The sequence below is a fragment of the Eptatretus burgeri genome, chromosome 9 (assembly GCF_056783735.1).
Source record: "Eptatretus burgeri isolate ZD-2024b chromosome 9, Ebu_testis_v1, whole genome shotgun sequence".
In the NCBI taxonomy this organism is placed as follows: Eukaryota; Metazoa; Chordata; class Myxini; order Myxiniformes; family Myxinidae; genus Eptatretus; species Eptatretus burgeri.
In genome coordinates, this window is record NC_140969.1 from 106,033,120 (window position 1) to 106,059,388 (window position 26,269).

At 43.5% G+C, this 26,269-nt stretch overlaps 1 protein-coding gene across 4 annotated transcripts in view; it reads right to left on the reverse strand.

Moving 5' to 3' along the window:
• Positions 1–4,190: 4,190 nt before the first annotated feature.
• Positions 4,191–26,269, reverse strand: part of LOC147020853 (serine/threonine-protein phosphatase PP1-beta catalytic subunit-like) — a 96,804-nt gene continuing 74,725 nt past the window's right edge. For 3 of the 4 annotated variants that reach the window (XM_085896553.1, XM_085896555.1, XM_085896554.1), the window contains one exon: positions 4,191–6,902. In XM_085896553.1, coding sequence (XP_085752679.1) covers positions 6,795–6,902 — 108 coding nt within the window. In that variant the 3' untranslated portion in view covers positions 4,191–6,794. The remainder of the gene's footprint in view (positions 6,903–26,269) is intronic. The other variant, XR_015061982.1, reaches the window with a different exon arrangement.

Genomic DNA, 26,269 nt, shown 5'->3' on the forward strand with positions numbered 1-26,269 from the left:
ATGACATTATATTGTTCCTGGAATGTTCCAGAGGAAGTTTTGCACCAAAGGTCATAATCCTTGACCTTTGACCTTTAAAGTTCACAAAGGTCAAATTTTCAAAGTTGTGGGAATCGAACCGGGTTTTCAACCTTCTTCGACGAACTAACTCCATTAAGCTATAGCACGTATCCTGTTTCCTTATTTTAATGTGCACAACATTGTTTTGTGACCTTTAAAGATTATGCAAAGGTCAAATTTTTTAAGTTGTTGAACGAAACCGGGTTTTCGACATTTTGCAGCTAATAACCTGTCACTCGTACCACATCATGTTGATCATTTTTATAAGTTGGTCAAACATTATCACATTGTCTCATCCTTGACTTCTGAAACAATCTACATCGTCAAATACTGCTCGTGAACCATCGTCGTGTTCAGACTTGTTTAAATAAAAATTATTACAACTTATAAAATGTCTTCTTTCTACCTGCCTCCCCCTCCCCCAACACCACGTGGTGTACAGGTTAGAGAGCACAGCTTGGGTTCCAAGAGTGCTCAAAGGGGACTGAGCAGTGAGCAGAGGCGAGATGGGCCAGGTGGCCTTTTCCGGTGAGTGGCGACTGGTGTGGGATTGCTACATCACATGAGCCTCTGCAATGGTCGTGTACCATCACAAGAGCCTCTACAATGGTCATGTGCCATCAAGAGAGCCTCTACAATGACTGTGTGCCATCATGGGAGCCTCTACAATGGTCGTATGCCATCAAGAGAGCCTCTACAATGGTTATGTACTATTATGAGAGCCATTACAGTCAGTGGTCATGTACCATCACGAGAGCCTCTACAATCAATGGTCGTGTACAATCATGAGAAGCTCTACAATGATTGTGTGCCATCATGAGAGCCTCTACAATGGTCGTGTACCATCATGAGACCCTCTACAATGGTCGTGTACGATCACCAGAGCCTCTATAATGGTCGTGTACCATCATGAGACCCTCTACAATGGTCGTGTACGGTCATGACACCCTCTACAATGGTCGTGTACGGTCATGAGACCCTCTACAATGGTCGTGTACGGTCATGACACCCTCTACAATGGTCGTGTACGGTCATGAGACCCTCTACAATGGTCGTGTACGGTCACGAGAGCCTCTATAATGGTCGTGTACCATCATGAGACCCTCTACAATGGTCGTGTATGATCATGAGACCCTCTATAATGGTCGTGTACGGTCACAAGAGCCTCTATAATGATTGTGTACCATCATGAGACCCTCTACAATGGTCGTGTACGGTCACAAGAGCCTCTATAATGATTGTGTACCATCATGAGACCCTCTACAATGGTCATGTACGGTCATGAGACCCTCTATAATGGTCGTGTACCATCATGAGAGCCTCTACAATGGTCATGTGCCATCAAGAGAGCCTCTACAATGGTCGTGTGCCATCAAGAGAGCCTCTACAATGGTCGTGTGCCATCAAGAGAGCCTCTACAATGGTCGTGTGCCATCAAGAGAGCCTCTACAATGGTTGTGTGTCATCATGAGAGCCTCTACAATGGTCATGTGCCATCAAGAGAGCCTCTACAATGGTCGTGTGCCATCAAGAGAGCCTCTACAATGGTCGTGTGCCATCAAGAGAGCCTCTACAATGGTCGTGTGCCATCAAGAGAGCCTCTACAATGGTTGTGTACCATCATGAGACCTTCTACAATGGTCGTGTACGATCACGAGAGCCTCTATAATGGTCGTGTACCATCATGAGACCCTCTACAATTGTCGTGTATGGTCACAAGAGCCTCTATAATGGTTGTGTACCATCATGAGACCCTCTACAATGGTCGTGTACGGTCATGAGACCCTCTATAATGGTCGTGTACCATCATGAGAGCCTCTACAATGGTCATGTGCCATCAAGAGAGCCTCTACAATGGTCGTGTGCCATCAAGAGAGCCTCTACAATGGTCGTGTGCCATCAAGAGAGCCTCTACAATGGTCGTGTGCCATCAAGAGAGCCTCTACAATGGTCGTGTGCCATCAAGAGAACCTCTACAATGGTTGTGTGTCATCAAGAGAGCCCCTACAATGGTTATGTACCATCATGAGAGCCATTACAGTGGTCATGTACCATCACGAGAGCCTCTATAATGGTCGTGTACCATCATGAGAGCCTCTACAATGGTCGTGTGCCATCAAGAGAGCCTCTACAATGGTCGTGTGTCATCACGAGAGCCTCTACAATGACTGTGTGCCATCATGGGAGCCTCTACAATGGTCGTGTGCCATCAAGAGAGCCCCTACAATGGTTATGTACCATCATGAGAGCCATTACAGTGGTCATGTACCATCACGAGAGCCTCTACAATGGTCGTGTACAATCATGAGAACCTCTACAATGATTGTGTGCCATCATGAGACCCTCTACAATGCTCGTGTATGATCACGAGAGCCTCTCTAATGGTCGTGTGCCATAATAAGACCCTCTACAATGGTCGTGTACGATCACGAGAGCCTCTATAATGGTCGTGTACCATCATGAGAGCCTCTACAATGGTCGTGTACCATCACGAGAGCCTCTACAATGGTCGTGTACCATTACGAGAACCTCTACAATGGTCGTGTGCCACCAAGAGAGCCTCTACAATGGTCATGTGCCCACAATGGTCGTGTGTCATCACAAGAGCCCCGACAATGGTCGTGTGTACACTTGTGGAATCATCTCAAGATAACATCTTACCCATCTCAGGTTTTGTTTAAAAAAATTTCAAATCAATGTCGGCCTCACATTTAATAATCATTATGCACTTTATGTAGAATACAAACAAGTCGTGGGTTCCAGGACCACGTGCTGTTTGTGACTAATACCATATTTATTGGGGAACCAACACATTCTGGAATTATTTTCCACAGATTATACTTCCAAACCCCTTTCCAACGTGACCGATGACGTCATTGTTATGAAACTAAGGGTGGTGGATCACATCTGTAAAGTATCGCATCGATACGTAATAAGTGATTTGAGAGAAATAATTATTTAAATTGGAATTATATAGGTACCTGGAAGTATTGGAAATAGAGGGGTGCATGGATATTGGAAGAACTTGCAGGTGGCTTGTGTATGGATGGGTGATGGTGTCTGAGGTTGGCAAGGTTGGGTCCCAAGTTTGTGCAATTAGTGGTTTGTGAGGAGATACTAAACTGACACAAGTATTGGATACATACCTAAGACCGAGAGTGATAATAGGATACATACCTATTATATAGACATACCTAAGACCGAGAGTGACACTCTGCAAGTTGAGAAACAAAAGTCTCACTGAAAATACTGCCTCTACACCTTAGTTGTGTTTGCATTGGTTAAAATCCATCCCCGAGAATCTCTCATTTGCCATTTATCCCAATCTCCATGGCGGAGGGGGCCGGGGGTGTGACGACACTTGGATTTCTGTCCTCCTAAGTGGTCTTTGCATCGTCCTGTCCTTTACCACATCACAAGATCTAATCTTGTTGCCTACCTCTACACCCCACTTCCTTTGCATTGGATTCCCATCCTCCATCATGAACTGTCCAAACCTCCTCGACCAGTTTTAGCAACACATCACTTTTACTTTTAACTCACAGCTGACTCCCAATATCTACATTTTTTTTGTTCTCTCAATGAAGAACCTGCCATCCATATTTCCACTCGTCAGTTCGTTCCACCTTTTCCTCCTCCTTTGCCTTTACATCCTACATCTTCGTTCAACTCTTCCCTTCCACTACCAATCATAACATTATCCCAAACCCTCTCGGCACACTCAATTGTCACCTCACCTCCAAACTGAGCTGCAATCACAAGGTCATCCACAAATAATTCCAACCGCAAGCCTCGGCCCTCCTCGTCAGCACAGATGACGACAAACAAAAGAAAACCAGGAGTGGGATGAAAGCCGAGTCCTACTCTCATGTCACAGAACACCGTTTCACTTCCTACATCCCCCTACACCTTATTTACTAACTGCTTGTTTTGCCAATAAAATCACAATGAAGCAAAAAAGTCAGAGTTGCAATGTTTTTGATCAGCGTACATTTTGTGTTATTTTCTGATAGGTCGCTCCCAAAATGATAGAGTACAAACTGCGAGCTTCGAGAAGGTCCAATGTTGAGGCAAACAAATACTACAAAGTATGTGACAGTTACTAAAATAGAAATACAATACACGAAAAATAAAACATCAAGCCTTTAATGAGAAAAAAAATAAAAGTCTAGAAATACAAGATATCCTTTTATTTGCTGAAAAATAATTTTAAAAAATAAAAATAAAAAACAAAACGAAACAAACAGCTCACAAAGTCTGATCAACGTCGCAGGAGGAGCTTTAACAGAAGCACTGCCAATGGAGAACGCTCAATGAAGAGTGTAAAAGACTTGAACGAAGCAGCATCTGTTGGAAAGCAGTCGTTTAAGTCACATGGCAAATGGCACAGAAATGAAATACCAGCCAACATCGAGATGAAACCCTCACAAATACGAATCCCAGCACATATACAGAGAGAGACTCTTTATGCAAATGAGGGCACAATGTTTACATGCAATCATTGCAGAGCAGAAGAATTAATAATAATAAAAATGGAATGGTTCAACGATTCAGATATGGGTATCCATGCTGTCGATTTCACTCTATTATCCGTCAAGAGATAGAACGACGGAGGGATGATCATACCTCATACCTGATGAACGACCATCTCACAAAGCAAGTAAGGTATTCAATCTTCCAAATCTGCTTCAAACCTAAATGGCAGGTAAGTATGCAGCATAATAATATATAAAAAAAAAAATAATAATACAATTACAAATGAACAGGCAAACAAACATATGTATATGTGCTCCTATGGTTGGCAGTGAGTGTCCCAGAAGCAGCGGGGGGAAAAAGAGAGTGGCATCTCTAGATGTGGAAGAATTGTGTTGCTCAGTCTGTGGGTCGCTCAGATGGCAGAGCACTGGTAAGGTTCACCAGAGGACCTGGGTTCGATTCCCAGTCTGGGTATGTAATTTCCCACAAATACTTATTATAATAATAATAAAGAGCATACCCAATAGGAGTGCCCTAATGCTCTACTATCCGTTCATATCCTCAGGCACCTTGCTCTTTGATGAACCTCAATCTTCTAGAGAAAAACAAAAACAAGTAAAAACAAACAATAATCTGAAACAAAACTGAAATATTGAAATAATCAGAACCAAGAGGTTGGAACAAAGGTCGGGGGTGTTTTGTTCATGATAAATGAGTGCATACCAAGTTGGTCTGACATTCATCATGGAAAAATATCTCTAACTCAAGTCAAACAACCGACACTTTCACTGCGGCAATGGATGTTGTTGGCCACAGTACACGTCCATCCTAGTTGTCAGATCTAGGTTCAATAGTTAACGGGGTCAAACAACCAAAAGCTGCTGTATTGATAGTACAAGCAGGAGGAGCTACATCTCGGAACAGATTTCCAGATGTGGACAGAGCTGACGATCCCATATATGCATTTGGGTTATGTGAGTAAAAAAAAAAAAAAAAAAAAAAATCAAAGACAAAAATTGTAGTTAGTACCCTGCTTGGGGTAACTTAGTATATCTAACATGAGGTGCAGGAAATTGGAGTGCTGTGAAGTAGATAGGACAAGCATGATAGGACAAATATCCCCCTCCTGTTTTCAAGTTTCCTTTGTAACTCCTGTATTCAAGTATTCGTAGTTTGGAAATCCCAGCTGCGGAAGCGTGCCTGCGGAAGCTTGGGATGCAATCCATGAAATGGATTGGATCAAGTGATTCGGCCAGTAATTTATCCGTACCAAGTTGTCCATTCACCTCCACGTCCTCCTTGTCTAAATTTATGGCAGATTTCAAAAAGTGACAGTGACTGCTTTTTATACATTTATTTTAAGTTACCAACTTATTGATAATAAACCATCAATTGCAGCGATCTCTGAAACAGACATCCCTGATTTCCCAAAGTGATGCCATTAAAGTCTGAGCTGTGTCAGAAGTTTTCTTTGTGAAAGATGTTCATTTTGCAATGATTGGCCTTTTGTTCTCATCAAGCAATGGTAAAAAGAAAAATAAAAGCTCTACACAACACGCCAACAATATCAACATATAGTACAAGGAAATCAGATCGAGCTTGCGTAAAACCTTCATGCCACAGTTTAACTCGCCATTCCCCAATAATCAAAAGAAAATGCATTCAGGGTTTCTTCTTCAACCTTACAGAACACCCTTTAAATTAATCTCTTGAATCGGACTTGTTCTTTCAAACCCGCACAGAATCGATTATTGATCACAAATCTTTGGCACGAGATAATCTGCAACAAAAAAAATAAAAAAAACAAAAACAGAATGAGGCAAAAGAGCGAGGTGATAAACAACTGGAATAGGAGGAAGTTTCATCAATATGCAAATTAGTTTCTCCACCGAGAACTGCCCCACCCACTAAAAAAACAAACAAAAAAAACAACAATGAAGGAATCTTCTCGTCCATGACAAACAGCTTCTTCAAGAATACCACAACAGCTCACTTGAACGTTAAAAAAAAATGCTGAACCTCCAGGAAAGTGCAATCTGAAGGATGCTCTGAAGTCAGATCTTTCAGGTCAATGCACAATCTTTAACTTAAATTATATAATATAAAAGAGAAAAAGAAAAAAAAGAACAATCCAAACATCTACATGTGCTCACAAAAAAGGAAATAAGGTTCTTGCAAACAAAACTGTCAAATTGGATCGAACAAACAGGCATGTGCGCAACGTCCCAAACATGCCGTGAGCCGTCACGTGTTCTTCTTCATCTCTTCTTGGGTTGCTGAGCAGCATTGCGTGGAAGCGCGACTGGTCGTCCCGAGTTGAGACCACCGTACTGATACTTTGGTTTCTTTTCGGCTGGCTTCAAAATCTGTAAACGTTTGAGAAGCAGGGAATGAGCTTAATCAGTAAAAGGTTTATACTGTACATATTTAAACCGGTGCCAATTGTAGGAAGCACGAAAAATGGCACAATGTCAAAAGTTCATGAAATTAAAGATTGCATCATAGGAAACCTCGACCACCCTCAAAAGATGTTCGAATGGAGTTAAAAACGAGGATAACAATGACGGCATGATGGAGGAGATGACGATGCACCATGAACATGGTGGATTGCTATCAAAGCCCACCCTAGCACGACCACTCGGGTTTCACTTGCCATCGGCAAACAGCCTGCAGATGTCGCATTCAACCACCTCTAAAAAACATTTCTGGCCACAAAATAAGTCATTGCATGCAAAATTATTTTAACCAGAGTTCATAATCACACCTTATCCCATGTTGTCTTCAGAAAGGAGGACATGGGCGGGGTCTGTAAGCAGCAAATTTGATTGGTCGAGATGATGTAAAATGCCGTAATATTTTGTCCAACTACTGCTAAACGGGAGGGTGTTGAAAGTGCCAAAAAGGTGATTTGTGTTTTCCAATATTCAAGTATATAATTAAATTGAAATAAAACAAAGATTTTAAAGGTTGTAGAAAAAAAAAATTCCAGAAGTTTATTTACCATCGTTGATGGGACCACTCTATTTAACACGTCTTTCACAACACTCTATTTAACATGTTACATTAGTTCATCGTGTCTGTTGTTTATGTCCTTTATGACGTCCTAAAAAAACCCAGTAAGTTTCCTGTATGGAATAATTTTCAATTTTGTTCCACTGCCAGACAGACAGATAAACAAACAGACAGACAGACAGAGTAAAAATATTATCTCACTCCCCTCTACGTATGTGCGATCAGGATGAATTCAGATCCAAAATTTTTCCAATTCATTTTCTGATTTATGTTCAAAATAGAACATTCAATTGAAATAAAGTTGTTCCTCAATCATAAATTGATATTTGGAGACAGAAGGACAGACAAACAAACAAAACCAATTGCTTTCTTTCACTCTGCACCTGCGGGGTAACAACCGATAATGTTAAGGCTAGATGATTGAAACGCAACGATACTATGTGAAATGGAAGCGTGCTTTTCATTTTGGGGAAAGTAATATTGCGAAGCCGAGGTCGGGGGTGTAGACCCTGAGGGGTGAACTGCCTCGGGTTCCCACCAGACGCTCCGGAATCACAGGCCATCGCACAAGAATAACTTTGTGATGCGGCAGGTCGCTAATCGACCATGAATGCCAATAACTCGACCATGTGACTTAGGGTCCTCTGCCTAATACCGTTTACCGAAAGGTCACGTGATCAAATTACTGCGGGACATGTCCTCATTATGCCCTTGCTCAAACCAGATCACCTTACCAGATCAGATGCAACTGAGCAGGACTGCCAAGCACGTTCCGGTTCGGAAACAGATCGTTGGGGAATAACGTCCCGGCTAAATGAGGGTGCGGGCCATGCTGGACCAATGATTTAAAAAAAACACGAAAACGAGCTGGGAACATTTCTACACAAAGCATTTATTTACAATCAAGCGAGGAAAAGTATGTGGCGCATTGAATGGGGTTTATTTTTATGTACAGCAGGGGAAGCAAGGAATTTGTGGGGTGCAGCAAAAGACAAGCAATCTTACAAAAGCAGACATGGAGCAGAGTTATCATGTTATATCTTCTTCTATCTCTATCTCTATCTCTATATCTCTATATATCTCTATATATCTCTATATATCTCTATATATCTCTATATATCTCTATATATCTCTATATATCTCTATATATCTCTATATATCTCTATATATCTCTATATATCTCTATATATCTCTATATATCTCTATATATCTCTATATATCTCTATATATCTCTATATATCTCTATATATCTCTATATATCTCTATATATCTCTCTCTCTCTCTCTCTCTCTCTCTCTCTCTCTCTCTCTCTCTCTCTCTCTCTCTCTCTCTCTCTCTCTCTCTCTCTCTCTCTCTCTCTCTCTCTCTCTCTCTCTCTCTCTCTCTCTCTCTCTCTCTCTCTCTCTCTCACTCGCGCTCTCTCTCTCGCTCGCTCTCTCTCTCTCTCTCTCTCTCTCTCTCTCTCTCTCTCTCTCTCTCTCTCTCTCTCTCTCTCTCTCTCTCTCTCTCTCTCTCTCACACACACACACACACACACACACACACACACACACACACACACACACACACACACACACACACACACACACACACACACACGCACGCGGAAGATTAGATAGCCAGAGAGAAAGAAAGCAGGTGAGGATAAACGACCTCTCAATACCTGGCACGGTTGGCAGACCAACGCAACCCAGAACGCTGAGGAAGAGGTAGGTGGGAGGAGTACAGGTTGTGTCTAAGGTGTGAAAGTGAGAGGTGTGGTGCAGTGCAATGTGGGGGGTGCGGTGTCGTGCCAGAGGAAAATGGGATTGCTAGTCAGTAATGATGTCCTTTGTGCGTCCAAAGTAGATGGGATAGAGGGGTGGATAGAGAGAGAGGAGGGCAGATGCATAAGGAGAAAGATCCCTAACCTAGCTGTGTAAAGGTCTGTATGTGTAGCGTGTACCGCTGTGGGACTCTCCGCCTGAGCGTTCCCACCTTGTGATGTGGTGCGTTATCTCCTGCTTAATTACTTTGCCAGGGTTAGTGGCAACGTGTGCTCCGCACTGGTCTGTCGGACTACACGGGGTTGCGGATGTCAACAGCACGGCAGGGAGTCTTGGCAGTCGCCCCAGATCAGGCTCTCAAAGAAGAAGAAAAAGCGCATTCTGACAATCTCACATCAATATCGAGACAGGGAGCAAAGCGAACAGGCAGCAAAGAGAGCCAACGGCTCCGCACCACTCCTTTTTATGAGCTCCGGGAGAAGGGTGGGTTGATGACCAGAAAGCAACGCGCTGTGGCCCGAATCCTGCTCCTCTATTGTGCCACAGCAGACCGAGCCACGCCCTTCCAGGCGACCGGAAACTATCTCAGTGGCCCACCCGCTTCGGCACGGGTCGGTGCTCCTGACTCAACATAGGGCATGCTCCTTGGGCCGGCACCCCGGCCCTGAACGTGCTCCGAGTGCAGTCTGAATGTCGAATAGCAACGGACTTTCCCCGCCACCTACGGGGCCCCTCATGAGCCAAAATGCACACCTGGGCCCCGAACCAAACTCCCGGATCGTCCTTCTCGCAACCTCTCCTCATTGCCCCTGGATTTGCCATGGTCTGGCGACTGGATGAGGGTTGTATCAATTCCAGATGCTCACCTGGGACGTCCCCGGTGGGATGTGGTTGAGCTATTAACGTCTGTAGCGTGGTCAAGCATCGCGCGGTGCCGAGGACAATCTGAGTCGTGCGGTGCCGATGACAATCCGAGTCGTGCGGTGTTCCTCAAAATAGTGGCAAATTGTATCGATGCAGAGGTAGAGGAGGTGTGGGAATATTTTTCCCGTGTGCTGGAGGCGTTTTGTGGTCAAAGTGGTGAGGTTTGGTGAGCGAGGTGCGAAGCAAGGTGAGGTGCTGGTTGAGAATTGGCACGCAAATTTGAACGAAATAATCCGCAATGCGTGGGTGGTATCGTGTGTCGTGGAGGGAGTGTGGTAGATCCGAGCCACGGGAGGCATTGTGGTGTGCATATTATCAATTGCCTATTGAATGGCGTGTGTGCTTGCATGCTTGTTATATACCATGGCTAAAAGGAAAGGGTTAGAGTAGGAATCAGAATTTGAATTAGAGATAGATACGAGACCTAACTACGAAATCCACACAATGCACTTCGTCCCGTTAACCCACTAAACATGAGGGGAAGGCTAACTGCACGAAGCCTCATGAAATAACTGCCTAGGGATCACTACATGTTGGGTGCCATTGCCTTAGATGCATGCGGTTTTGTGGAACCACAACAGTATACAAAAATAGCTGTCAAAACCAATATGTATGTACTATTTGTATGGTACTGGCACGATTGGTGTCGGGAGTCTTGCGCCGGGTCGGCCTGGTTGGCAGTCCCAGACCGTGACGGACTCTGGTGCAAATGTTAGCCATTGCCACCCTATGGAGCACTCCAGCTGTGGTGCACACACAGTCTGCCCAGACCCACCACATCCCACACCCTCTTCTGTGCATGCGGCCGTTTTTGTTCTCCCATCGCGCGCCTCTACCTGAGGCCTAAGGGGTGCATGCGTGGGGGTTCGTGCTCGTGCCTGCAGTCGTCGGGCAAAGGTGCGATGGTGCAAGGTTCGGGTGCACGTGTGTGCCTCGGCCGGGGACCGACAGTCACTTGAGAACCAGTGCGGACAAGGGGGATTCTGACTGTTTTATTATAACAGAGCATCGCGATAGCCGGTGAGCGAGTGTGGTCGCAATGTGATTTATGCCCAGTGCTCTGAATGCTAAAGGGAAGAAATTCACAGAAGCAGGGTAAAAGGCGGGTTAACACTGAAGCAGGGTAAACGGTGGGGTTAACACAATCTACGGTGTTAACACAATTTGACCGAGATGCCTCATATGAAGAGATTAAACTTTATGAGTGTCCGGCATCTGGGATAAATGGCACCTGTCCAGAGAACCATGCCGGTCACACCTTGATATTCATGAGAACTAACTAGTAACACCTAATGGTGTGAAACACAAAAGAAACCAGCTCGGTAGTGCTTTTACTAGTTAATGGGTTATTTGGATATTATTTTATAAATTTTACACTTCCTGTGTTGCTTGTAGTTATGAGTCCTTGCTATGTGCTTTTTAAAATTAATAGTAACCATGAATATTTGCAAATGCTATTGGAGGCTGAAGCCACCAGACCTCACTTCATATTGGCTGCAGCACAACAGGCCCAATTATTGGAGGGTGGAAAAGTCAAGAAAGCCAATAAAGGACAGATGCAACAAAATTTGAATCTGTTCATTTCTTTTCAGATCGACTTTCAATGTTAGCATAATGTCCAAGAGTTTTAGTGACTTGAACTTACGTAGTGTGTGCAGAGCCTTTGAAGTCATCTCAACAAAATAAAAATAATAATAATAATAATAATAATAATCATAATAATCAAACAATCAATAAAAATAAAAACCATGTGGAAGTAACATGCAAATTTAGCATTTGCTACAAATCATTAAAGTAGGTGCTTAACCACGAAACAAGGTGTGCACGACAGGTCCCAAATCATTTCCTGCTGCTGCCATCAAAATAATTAAATGAACATCTTAGTCAACCTGCAGGTCTCCAAAGCCAGGGCCAGGTACCACAAGTGATGACAGTGATGTTTTTTTTTTGTTTTGTTTTTTAATCATGAACTTTAAACATTGATCGGGTCACTAAACAAGGACCGGATTCGGGAATGTATACTCAAGAAGTGGAAACTTCGCCAAGAAACTTATTCTGCCATGGAAGTGAGAAAAAGAGGCTACACTGAAGAAGCAGATATAATTACTTGAATCAGATAAGAAACTGGAAAGTGAGAGTATACCTCTTGATGAGAAAGACTTCAAGGTAATAACATCACAGCTAAAAGACGAGCTCAACAACATGGATAAAAGTAGTAAAAAAAAAAGTCAAAGTGCTGACAGTTGTTCCCAATCGAAGGAAGATTGTCAAAAAAAAATGGCTGGTGTTTGGGAAAACCGAATTCATGGCAAGGACAGCAACACGGAGTTGGAGAGAAGGTAATTCTGTCAGACGCAAATCCCAAGGCAGAAAACGTCAAACAACAAATTGTTGAATTGGGGGGGAAAAAAAAAAAAGATTACACCTGAACGAGATCAGCCACCGAGCACAATGGAGTCTGTTCCAGATGGCAAAAGCAAAAGCATCTCATCCTTTGCAACTTAAGTTTTTTTTTTTAGTATTCCAACGGATGATAATTATTGGTGCAAAGATCGAGAAGTTCACAGAAGACAGCATCCCTCTCAAACAACTGCACTACTGCCTAGCCCTAGGCCAACTTGAGTACAAACACCTCCAGGTAGAATACTGAGTTTAGAGGTTTTCTCAAGATTACAAATAAGACTTCAGGGAAGATTTAACAAGCACATGATGAACAAGAAGCGCACTCGGTAGAGCGCATACCACCGCCACGCAATGCCTGATCAAGTACACCATTTCGGGCCCAATACATTTTGGAAATATCGTGCTATACAGGCACTCCTCACTTAACGACCTACCTGTTTAACGACCGCCCGGACTTACGACCAGTTCTCAGACCAGTCGGTATTGTACGCCTTTTTTTTTTCCTCAGTCTCAGTCTCGTTCCTGCAGTCGGTCGGTATTCACTACACGAGCGTGTCATGTCGATGTCATAAATAAAAAAATTGTGGAACTTGCTAACATGCTTCATTTAGATATTGAAGTGGAAGATATTGAAGAATTAGTGGAATATGTCGAGGGAGAGCTAACTAACGAATATTTAATAGAGTTGGAAGTGCAGCAGCACTTGGAAGAGGAAGAAGAAGAGGAAAGAATGGAAGAAGTACAAAAGAAGTTCAGTGTAAAGAGGTTAGCTGGTGTGTTCTCGAAAGTGAATGTGGCTATATTAGAGCTAGAGGGTATGGACCCGAATGTTGAACAGTTCACGAAAGTGGAACGGCAAATGAATGAACTTTTACGATGCTATCGTGAAATTTATGAAGAAAAAAAGAAAATTACAACGCAGACCACACTAACGGGACTCTTCTCGAAAGCTACACCCAGGACCCCTACCCCTACCCCTACAAGTCCTTCCATTCCTCGCCGTCATCGCCCTTACCCGGGCCCTCTACAGCTCCTGATAACTCCGATGATGACGCTGATGACCCCGAACCACTACCACACTTTGAAGGATTCAATGACTAAAATGTTAATCTGAATGTCTTTTTTTATAACTTTAATGTTTTTTGGTACATCATTTTTATAATTTTTGCTGATTGTATTTTTATGTTCTGTAATATGAAAGAGTTATGCAAATTAAAACAAAGTTATCAAGTTGGAGTTTCCTTTAGACCTTTTCTTTGTTCAGAATAAATAAAAACGATTACCTGTATTTACCGTATGCAAACCTAAGTAATGTATATTAGAGCTGATTTCCTCTATTCTGTTTATTACAGTAATCAGTACACCACTGTATTAACATTTAAAAAACCTCGCTAAAAAAAAAATCCTCATTAAAAAAAAAAAATAATAATCCTGTATAAAAATAAATCCTCGCTTATCGACCAATTCGCTTAACGACCTAGTCGTAGGAACGGAACTCGGTCGTTAAGTAAGGAATGCCGGTATATCGTTTTTGGTCCCATATCTCAATAGAGAAAAATCACTTTAGAAATTAAAAAAAAACTCTCGTACCCGGATTCAGATCTTCACCAAACTCTAATAAATTCGTCCTTGTCACGCACCCAACCTGTCCACCAAGTTTTGTCTGAATCCATCCACAGCTTTTTGGCCTATTTTGTATTTGCCTGTCAACCTCAGCAGCAGTATTGATCATTAACATAGGCCTCATTAATCCAGTCATTTTGATACCAAATTTAGCAATGCAGTAACATGATTACTGCATTTATAGCCGATCGTACATATTTGGAAAAGTTGGTATAGCACGCATACATCTCATTTTGCAAAATAGGTCACTACATGGTTAAAAATAAAATATATATATATATAAATATATATATATAAATAAATAAAGTATCACCCAGGCTGGTTGAGATGGGTAAAGCTCAAAGATAAACCCTGGCCTGGAGGACAGATTGTAACATTCAGGTATCCCTGATGCGATTTTTCCACATTATTCTAGACGATAACCCTGATTACCTCCGCCACTGAGGTGAAGGAGGTTATGTTCTCACAAGTGTCTGTTTGTTTGTTTGTTTCTTGCAGAATCGAAGATTTTTAAAGTATTTTGGTCAGTCGATTGTGTTATTCTGTCTGTCTCTGTCTGTCTGTTTGTCTGTAAGTCACCTACAGATCACAATTTTAAACCGATCTTCATGAAACTTCACCACATGGTAGAGTTTGTCATAATGAAGAAGCCATTGTTTTCGAGGTCAAAAGGTCAACATGGGCCAAAGGTCAACAACTAAGGTGGTATTTCTAAAATCCTCAATTTTTATGCGATTGACTTGAAATTTGAAGAGGATTTATATTTCAGGTCACTGAATTCAACTAGTCAATTGTTTTTGAGGTCAACATAGGCCCAAGATCATGAAAGCACAACGAAAAGCTTTGTGGGTTTTCTTTTTATGGTAATGTCCTTCAAAATGTCTCTGTTTATGTCTGGATGATTAGATTTTGGTAAAGATCCGGATCCGGATCCGACTACTCGAATTTTTAAGTGATTCTTCACCATTGAGAGATCGGGCTCAAAAACGATATGGAGCATGACATTTCAAAAATGTATTGGGCCCGATATGTTCTCGTGGATTAGACATTACGGGGCAGAGGTATGCGCTCTACCGAGTGCCCTTCTCGTTTATAAATTAATGTTTATCGTGTATGGACGTAAATTCCTCACCCGAACCTAACCCTAACCATAACCATAACACCTTGGCCCTGCAAAACAAATCCGAGATCACACATGGAATAAAGAAAATATTGTGTATAAAATTGATAAATTGAACCAGCTGAATATAAATTCATATATATATATATATATATATATATATATATATATATATATATATATATATATATATATATATATATATATATATATATATGCACCTGTTACTGTTTTTCTCTGTTTAAATGTTCACCTTGTAACCCCTCACAAAACAACTCTCCACTTGCTGTGTATGATTGCACGACCACTTTGACCCAACATTCGTGTAACTTTTCTTCCTGATACTATAAATGGTGACCCTTGTTATTTCGAAAATATTTTCAAATCTCCTTTGCTAATTCAATATGATGTATTGTGTTAAAAGGTTAGTGTACGATATGGAGAGGATGGTCCAAACTACCTTTTTACTTTTTAGCTCGCCTGTTTGAAGAACAGAAAGCTATAGCGATACCCCCGGCATAAGCGTGAGCGTGAAAATGTTAAAGTTTTTGGTGCAAGTTATTTCCTTTCTAATGTTTTTATCTACCACACAATTTTTTACTGATTACAATATACAAATACATATTGTTACGGCTGTGGAAATTCACATTACACCATAAAGGGCCTGTAGGTGAGATATCTCTAAATACATGTGTAGTTAGCCCAAACCCATTGTATAGAGGGAATTTATGTGATTCATCCGGGCTGCGACGCTTTGAGTTAGCCATTTTTTCTGTTCTATCTTTATTTTGAACCAACCACGTCTCAACCGCCATCACACAACAACCACGCCACCGCCACCATCTACGCTCCCACATCATCGCATCACCGCCATTCCCAAACGGCACCATAACCATCAAACCACCACCGAAAACCCTCCACCACCTTCACCTCTCTCCTTCTACGGCCATTCCCGCACTACCTGTGAACACTGAACGTCGGGCTGTCACGGGCCCGTTCGGCGATTGGTGCCGAACGCACTGAGCCGCGAGCGCAAATGGTGGCCTTTCCGAGGGGAAAATTTGGATCAAAAACGCTACACGCCCACTTCTCCTCTGTCCAATTAGCGAGCGCGGGGTGGCTTGGCCCCGCCTCCAAGCATGTGTATGTGAAGTCCTTATATGCAAATTTTAGGATCAGGAGAGGTTCACGCCCATTTTTGCCCGACCAATGGCTGACCAGGGGGGGGGGCGGCGTGGCCCCGCCTCCAATCGCGTTCTGATCCTAAAATTTGCATGTTGGCTGCTCCTGCCCGCCTATAAAAAGGCGAGCGCAAGGCGAATTGAGAGTCGAGTCGGTCGGGTGAGGAGAGTGCGGAACTGAGAAGAGTTGCAGGAAGAGTTGAGTTCTGGAGTTGCCTGAAGAGGGTCGTCGAGAAGTGGCTGTTGGGGACGCATTGCGTTGCGTTGGTGAAGTTGAGGCGAGTGCGCGCGGTGGAACTGCAGGCAAGGGAGCTCGGGTCCGAGGCGAGAAGGACGGCGGTCGGCGACAAGGTTACGGTGTGGGGAAATCGCTCGTCTCGTCGCGGGACCCAAGCCAGGCAGCCACTCCCCTCCCCCAGGGCATCAACAATCTCCCTTTCCCCCGCGCTGAGATCGTGCAAAAGGGGGGCCCCGTTCCCACCCCCCCCCCCCACACGTGGTGCCAACGAAACCCGCCAAGGAGCACGGAGTCGGGGCACAGCCGCACGGCCACACTTGCGGCTTGCCCGCCAACGCGTCACGAGGACGCGGGTAGGAACCCCTCGGTCTCGCGGACCTGGCCGCTCCTCTCGGTCCCGCGCACATTTGGCCTACAGGCCTGTCTGCCTCCTTGTCTATGAGGGTGGCTTCTTTCCTTTGCTTTTGGGTAAATGTGTGTTGGTGCCGTCTGTGAAGTAAAACTGCATAAGTGTTGCCCTGTGTGCACGTAGTCGGTATTAACTCTGCGTCGTTGTTGCTTCTATTGTTTTGGTTGCTTTATGTGCATTTTGACTTTATGGCTGTATATACGTGCTTTCTGTGTGCCAGGAAATAAATGTGCATTGTGTGAACTGTTTTCCCGTTTCGGTTCGTCTTTTCTCGAATTGAATCTCCATCCTGCTTCAGGTAAAGGGTTCGTCGTGGGTGCAAAACGCCCGGTAAATAATCTGAACCGTCGAGGTTGACGATAACACCGCTCGGTTATCCCGATAGTACGGAACGGGCCGCCCAAGCGGCTCGTGTCCAGAGTCGACCTGCGGCGAGGTACGATCGCCCGATTTGCCATCCGCGTGGGTACTTAGGTAGGTCGAGTTTGGCGAACAACCCTATCCTACGCGGGTGGCCGATTGGCACGATCGTGGTGAGGTCGAAATGCCCACCCGTGACTAGCACCGGCGTTGGTCCGAGAGGGTCACGACAGAATTGTCCGTCCGGTGGGCGATGTGCCGCGATTCGAGTTACGTGGCCGTCCGCACGCCGGCGGGCGCGAATTCGCAACAATATATTGCTTAAAATTATTTGGATCAGACTTCACTGCAATGCTTTATAAAAAATATTATTGGACTAGTTTTTAAAAACGATAAATGTATAAACAGGCGAGCATTGGGTGGCTTTGACACCAACTCTATGGTTTATTTCTACTGTACACAAAAAGATTGATTGTATACTAAATTTTGCCAGAATCAGGACAAGTCCGAGTCCTTGTCATTCCGAGTCTGAGTACTGAAGAGTCAAGTCCATGTCCCCCCAAAAATGGACTCGAGTCCGACATCGCTGATGGAAAGATCAAGAAACTGCTTGTCAATGACCATATATGATGAGCAAATAATCAGTCTTCAACAGCAGATCAATTTTGCATCCAAAATATTCGTTCTATTCATGTCAACCTTACTACCTGCGTCAGATTCCTCAAAAACCTCAAAATCAACGTCGGAGTGGCGACCCGTCCAGGATTGTGCCCAATAGCCCAGGAGACTGCTTCGGCAGCACCGACGCTCTGTACAGAGTATGTTCCCAATGAATGGTGGGAACCTCACTACCACCAAAGATGACCATCAAGAGGCTGGTGTCCTTCCTTGGGACATGACTGGAAAAAGCAAAAAATATCTTTGGTACTCAAAAGCTGCATTTCTATCGTTCAGTCATTGATTTTCCAGGAAATAAGGGATTATTACTCTTCTTAAAAAAACAAGGCAGGTAGTCATGACTGCTGAGGATGATCATCACAGTCTTCAGGAAATCAAGGTATGAGCATGTGCCAGCAACTTACAACAATCAATGGTGGCCGATGTGTTACGAGTGTCAAACCATGACCGAACCTTCTCCACACCCTATCCTTCAAGCATTTGTCTGATTAACCCAAAAAGTTAAAGTGAAACACCCGATTGTACACAAGTGAAAGTATCTCGGGACTTATTTGAAAAGGGAATCCATCTGGCAACATAGGTTTACACAGCGATATTTCCGATATAAATTGAGGATCACATTTTTGGGATGTTTGGAGAGCGGGATTTTTTGGGGGCTCCAACCAAGGGTCTTCAGGAATCCCCAAAACATCAGCTTCCCATGGTGGTTAGCATACCTTAATCAGCATTCTGTTGATTCCATCTACTGTTAGACCTGTCCGCTGACACAAATCGACACTCGCCTCGAAGAGAAAGCCGAGTTCTTCATTCTACTTTAAGATCTGAACACATTTCCAAGATGGCTTCCAATGCCAGATGCATACTCTGTGCATTTCAGGGTCAACTGCTTCCTTGACAACCAAATTCTCAGTCTATAAGGCACATTGATGTTGTTCAATGAAGGTGGACAGCTGACCAAAAACAAATATATATATATATATATATATATATATATATATATATATATATATATATATATATATATATATATATATATATATATATATATACAAAAAAGTAATTATAAAAAAAGACTCCACATTCATTATCCACAGAAGAAAGTGTTCTCGATAGAAAAGACAACACATCCTTTTTTTCAGCGTGCCAAGAATTATACCAACTGGACCATAAAAAAGGTAAAACACTAAAGATGTTCCATTATCAACCTGGAATGCAGGAACACATAAGCATGTCAGCTCGATTTAACAGGAAGTCCAATGAAGCAACTCCAAGGTAAAATGGTGTGAAGATCCCCAGCACAGCAGAGGAGAAAATTTACCCAACATGCTTTGAACTTTTATTTTTTTAATATACAATGTCGAGGCTCGTATAAGAGCTAACACACAGAAACATTTCACAAAGGGAGCAAGAGACAAGAGGGGCAGGAGAGCGAAGCACAGAACCGTGGGGAACAGAGACATTAGGAGATCTGTGGAAGGGAGTGGGATGGGGCGGGGTACATGGGGTAAACAAGATAGACACTACAGAGACTTTCAGGAAGGAAAACAGGGAATTTGAAGGAGGTGGGTTTGGGGTGGATTAACGGGGGTTGAAAAGATCGAGGTTTTGGATGGGGGAAGATAAGAAATGGTGGTGAATAGCTGTTTTGAAGACCTGGAGGGAAGAGTGGGATTGAAGAGAGTGTAGGAGCTTGTTGCAAAGGCAGAACAAAGAGGAATGAAAGAGTGAAGGTGAGCAGTGATTCTTGATTCTTGTAGTTTCATCAAAAGAGGGTTGCTGGCAGACCTTGAGTGTCTGCGGAAATATATGGGGGGACAGATCACAGACAGAGCGGGGGGGGGGGGGGAGAGGCTGGAGAGGAGACTGGAGAAGACAGAAACACCACCGACCTGCCTGCGGTGAGAGAGTGAGACCCAAAGACTCAGCTTCATCATGAGAGATACCAATGTTGTTAAAAGCCTTGGTTTCCACAACATGAAATCAAGAAAGGTATGAGGCAGGAGCATCAGCCCAGAGAGGAGGGCAGTACTCCATCAGCCTGCAGATGAAAGCTTTGTATGTGGCCAGGAGCTCAGGTGTGCCAAGGAAGGACTTTGCATGGCGCGGCAACTGGCTTTGGAGACCAGTTTGGAAATGTGGTTTTCCCAGGATAAGATCACGGCAGATAGTGAGACCCAAAAGCTTCAATGAAAGGAGTTCTTCAAGAGGATTGTTGAGAAAGTAGATGGGTTGGGGGAGGGGGGTGAGGATTCCATATGGTCCTTTCAGAGAGACAGTGAGAGTGTGAGATTTGTCAGGATTGAAAGACATGTTCCACGTGTTGGACCAGTTTGTGATTTTACCCAGATCTGCAGTGAGCGAAGAAGCTGCTGCTTGCCGGTCTGAGGGATGACAGATGGTACGGCAGGGGGTGGAGTCATCAGCAAAGAGATAAAGAGGATTTTCCAGAGTCAGAGAGATCGTTGATGAAAACCAAAAAAGAACAGGGCCCAGAACACTGCCTTGAGGAACTCCAGCCTGGACAGGAAGAGGGGATGAGAGAACTCCATTCAGGGCCACACGTTGGCTGCTACAGGAGAGGAAGTCGACGAGCCATGAGTGGAGATTGCCTTGAATACCATAGGAAGAGAGTTTGGTGAGCAGGACAGGGTGCCAGACCATGTGGAAAGCACAGGATATGTATGTCGAGGGAGATGGCTCTGATCTCATGTTTGGAATTTAGGACCTCCGTCCATTGTTGGGAAAGCCGAAATAGCTTGTCCAGGGTAGAGTGACCTTGTCTGAAACCAAATTGATGATCGGAAATCAAGCCATTGGAGAAAAGGAAGGATTTAATGGCTGAAGCGATGATGGATTCCATAACCTTTCAGATGATTGAGAGAAGGCTGATTGATCTGTCCTTGCAGGGATCTGTTTTTGCATGTTTTTATGCAGGGCAGTAATGTTTGCTGATTTCCCAGCAGATGGCAGATGACCTTGAGCAAATGAGAGGTTGACTAGAACAGAGAGAGGGTGAGCAAGAGCAGCAGAGCAGGTTTTTAGGACACGTGGGCTGATGCCGTCTGGACTGGTTGCAGAATCTGAATTGAGGTTTGACAGCAAGCTCTCCACCTTGTCAGGAGAAAAGGACACAGAGTCCGGGGACAGTTGGGTGCGACTGGGTAAGGTGGGTACCGAAAGTGATGGGTTTTGGACACAAGATTTAGAAGCAAACACAGAGTTTAAGCATTCAGCCTTTTCATGTGCAGTGTCAGCAGTGCAGCCATTTGAGGTAAGGGAGGGGATGGAGGGGGAACATACACCCAGAAACAGATTTAACCAGACACCACCAGGATTTGGAGGGGGGAGACAGGTTTGAGAGTTCAGACTTTAGATGAGAAAGATGTTTCCTGGCTCTCCTGAGGGTAGACACACATTTGTTACGAGCTTGTGGAAGGAACTGAGATTACCCTCAGTTGGATTTGCCTTCCTTGAGGCGAAGGCAAATTGTTTCAGGACAACTGCCTCGCCACAAGCTTCAGTGTACCACGGGCGGGAGGAAGGGTAGGACAACTGATGACGCAATGGGATAAATCTGTGCATGAGGGAGAGCAAGTTTCTTTTAAAAAATTCCCAGGATGAGTTGATGTTGGAGAAAGTAGAAATGGGAGACAAGTCTAGAAGTTTGATGGCTGCTTGAAGTTCCTGACAGTTAGCCTGAGTGAAATGACAGACTTGACGGCGCTGAGGTGGTTCTCTTATAACAAGGAGATATCTACTTTGACAAGCATGTAGTCAGATTAACCGATTTGAGCAGAGGAAGAACAGCAGACATTTTCAGGGAAATTTGTCAAAATCAGATCCAGAAGCGATGGAGGACCATTGGTGGAGATCTGGGTCGGGAAGTTGACAGATTGAGTCAGTCCCAATAAGTCACAGAAGTCCTTTGCTGAAGTGCCATGTCAGGTGAGAGAGGTGCCCACACACAGCCAACTGGTGTGATGACAATTGAAGTCACCACATATGAGGAAGAAACATTTGGGATGAAAACATAGAAGTTGGTCCATGTTTTTGGCGAGCAAGATGTAAATAGTCATCATTGTTTGATGGACGGTACAACACACACATAAACATGAGGTGGGAGTGCAGGGGAACCCGTAGCCAGAGGTATTCCTGGGGGTGTGGGGTAGTGTGGGCAGTGCATGGAGAGTGAGGAATAGAGTTTTTGATGAGGAGAGCAACTCCTCCACCAGGACGAGGCTCAGGTCTGTCAAACCGGAGGAGGGAGTAACCAGGGAGATATACTAGGTAGTCAGAGACGTCTTGAAGGAGGAAAGTTTCTGTTAATAGTCCAAGAGCATTAGGTCAAAATAGGCCCTAACCTGGACATTTTTGGTAACAAGCTGATTTTTTCAGGATAGGTCCAGGAATGTGTGTGAAATAACATACTAAAAGTCCTCATGAATCCTCCTTGAGCGTTTTCCGCAATCCAAGATGGCGTCCAAAATGGCCGCCTCTTCTGTTTTTCTCATAACTTTGCAAGCAGGTTTCCCCAAAACATACTTTAAATGTCTACATATATGTTTTGAAGTATGAGGAACTCATTAGAATACATCTTAGGAGATGCTGAAGCACGCAAGTACCAATAAGACCTCTTGAGTTCTTCCAAAAGTCCAAAATGGCGTCCAAAATGGCCGCCATTTCATGTTTTTCTCATATATTTGCAAGTAGGTTTCCCCAAAACACACTTTAAATATCTAAACATATGTTTTGAAGTATGAGGAACTTATTAGAATACATCTTAAGAGATATTGAAGCACGCAAGTACCAATAAGACTGCTTGAGCTCTTCCAAAAATCCAAAATGGCGTCCAAAATGGCCGTCATATTTACTGTTTTTTGTCATAACTTTGCAAGTAGGTTTCCCCAAAACACACTTTAAATGTCTAAATATATGTTTTGAAGTATATATGTTTTGAAAATAAAACTGTTTGAGCTCTTCCAAAAATCCAAAATGGTGTCCAAAATGGCCGTCATTAACAATTTTATCTCAAAATTGTTTAAATATTTATCATTAATTAATTAACTGTGATATTTCATCCTGAAAATATTCAACAAACATTTCAATTATAAATGTGGTTGCTGTGCATACAGTATTCAAATCAATTTGAATGTTAAAGTCTAGAAGTGTGCCCTTAATCGCTTATGACATTACGAGGGAAACATTGTACCATCAGTTTGATGCTAAACAGACAGGGCGACATAAATTTGCCATATGGTCCATTTTCGTCACCTAAAGCTCGGAAATTGAAAACTTGGTGCTAACCTTTTTTACCAACAAGATGCAGTTGATGTCTACCATGAGGTGAGTTCTATTTGAAACATTCCGTTATCATTAAGGAAGTAAAACTATTATTTTTGGTACCCAGACTAAATGCATGATCAAAATTTGTGTCTTCATGCATGTACTACACAGTACTGTGTAATATCACTTGACAGGGAATTTCTGTGGAGTAGTCTATCGTTACACCTAAAACATTGTATTGAATCATTTTATTTGTTTCATGCAGATGAAAAGAATTATAGTATGATAGAAATCAGAGAGTGTATGACACTCCTTCCTATTGGTACATGTATGCTGTATTTGTATAAAAGGTTCCTTTTTTGTGTGTGTCATGTCATTCCTATATTGTGATATGCTAGTATACATTCATTATTAATAATAGCAGACATTTTAAAGTGCCTTTTCCATTGGATACAAAGTGCTATGAGATGTCATCCCTGGTTGTCATAGGAGATAAAATATATTACCAGGCTGCGACAGTACAAGTGCAGTGCACATCTAGGGATAACAAAATAAGTTAGTCTTCAAGTCACATATTACATGGCAGTGAATTTCTGTGGAGTAGCCACTATCATCATCATTTTCCTCTCGGGTTTCCTTGCGAGATTTTCTCTGCCCAATACAATTCCTACCAGACATTCTGGCACCCCACAATGAGTTGATTCATCCGTAATTTAACTTCACAGGTATCAATATGTAAACATGCTATAGAGTACTGTGATTGTGATGTGTTATAGAAATTGCAGAATCATGTGATGGCATATCCTTCCCTCAATGCATCTTTAATGTCAACACATCACTTTTTAAATCTCTTTTGATTAAAACGTAGCAACCTGATTTATCATTTCCAAGCAGCTATGTGAAGTACGTTTCACATTCAAAAGAAAACAATGTCCATGACATATTTCTGTCATTACAGATAATGGATGTGGTTTGCATCATTTGCAAAGAAACATCACCTGCTACGGTTGAAGTTGGGGAGAAGGGGCGGAGGACACTTGTGATGTCAAGTTTAGAACGTGGTGATGGCTTCCATGAGATGTTTCAGAATGCAACACCACTACGAATCCATGCTGTTTGTCGCAAGAATTACACAAGGAAATGTTCCATAGTGTCTACAAAAAGAAAATCATCCTGTCTTGAAGAAGATGAAGATGTGACTCAATTACGGTCGACTGCTTCAAAGACATTCGATATAAAGAATGATTGTATGTTCTGTTCGGATCCTATCACGCAGGACACTAAAAACCCTTCTCGTAGGAAAGATTCAGTAAGCAGTGTTCAGACCTTAGAGTTTCAGGCAACAGTATTGGATCGTGCAAGAGAGCGAGATGACAAGTGGGGCAATGATGTCTCTGATCGTGTGCAACATGCATATGATCTGGTTGCAGCTGAAGCAAAATATCATCGAGCATGTGCCCAATCCTTTCTCAAGAAAAAGTACGAGGGAGTGTCAACTGAAAGTATTCGCCAGGAAGCATTTCAGAAGCTATGTGAGTTTCTTGATGATAGTGATGAATGCCAATACACAGTTCAAGAGCTTTCAGACTACATGGCCACGCTTTTGGATGGAAACGAGGGATACTCAATGAAGCATCTGAAACGGAAGCTCAAAGAACACTATGGTGATGAAAACATGAAATGGCGGCCATTTTGGACGCCATCTTGGATTGCGGAAAACGCTCAAGGAGGATTCATGAGGACTTTTAGTATGTTATTTCACACACATTCCTGGACCTTTCCTGAAAAAATCAGCTTGTTACCAAAAATGTCCAGGTTAAACCCTAATGCTCTTGGACTATAAGCAGATTATGGCTGGTTTGTCAGTTGCAACCTGTATGGAAAGATGTCAGGTTAGAGCGAAGGCCATGGATCTTTGAGGTCCACACAGTTAAGGAAGAGGGAGGAGAAAAAGGTTTGGGTGCAGGGGACGGGAGAGCAAGGGTAGGATGAGGGAGGGGGGAGCGAGGTTGGGAGGGTTGGCGACAGTTTCAGAAGAGTTACGAGAGATGGCGGGATGAGGAGGAGTAAAGGCTTTGTGGTGTTGGGATGAGGCACAGTGGGGAGTAATAAGAGAGGGGGCAAAGGGAAGTTGAAGATTGGAGTAGGTGGAGGAATGAGTTGGACGAGAGAGGGCAGGGGAAGGAGGCAGCTTTGTGGATGTGAGGGGGGGCAACTTTGAAAATGGGGAATGATGTGGGCAACTTTGAGAAGGGGGAGTGAGGGGGAGATTGGAGGGGGAAGGGTGAGGGGTTAGAGTTGAAGGAAAAGGGTGAGGGGGAGCGTTGATGGAGAAGAGTGTGAGGTGGAGAGTTGAGGGAGAAGTGTGAGGGTGGTAGTTTTTGAGAAAGGTGAGAAGGAAGCTTTGAGGGGTAAGAGAGTGAAGGTTGGTTTGAGAGGGAAGCTTTGAGAGGGTGGGGAGACGGATGAGAGCAGGCACGGCCAAGGGGCAGGAGGGTGAGGAGAGAGGTGGGGAGAGGGGAAGGATGAGACTTGGTAGTAGTATGGTGAAGAAGGGAGTGAGCAGGGGGAGGCACAAGATTTGAGGGGTTGGGAGGAGGGGAGGTGTGCTGAGAAGAAGGAAGGAGCATGTTTGTGGTGATGAGTGTACTGATTGAGAGAGTGAGATATCTGTTAGCTGAGAATGGAGCCCACAGATGTGAGAACACCACACAGTTTGGGACACCAGAGGAGCTG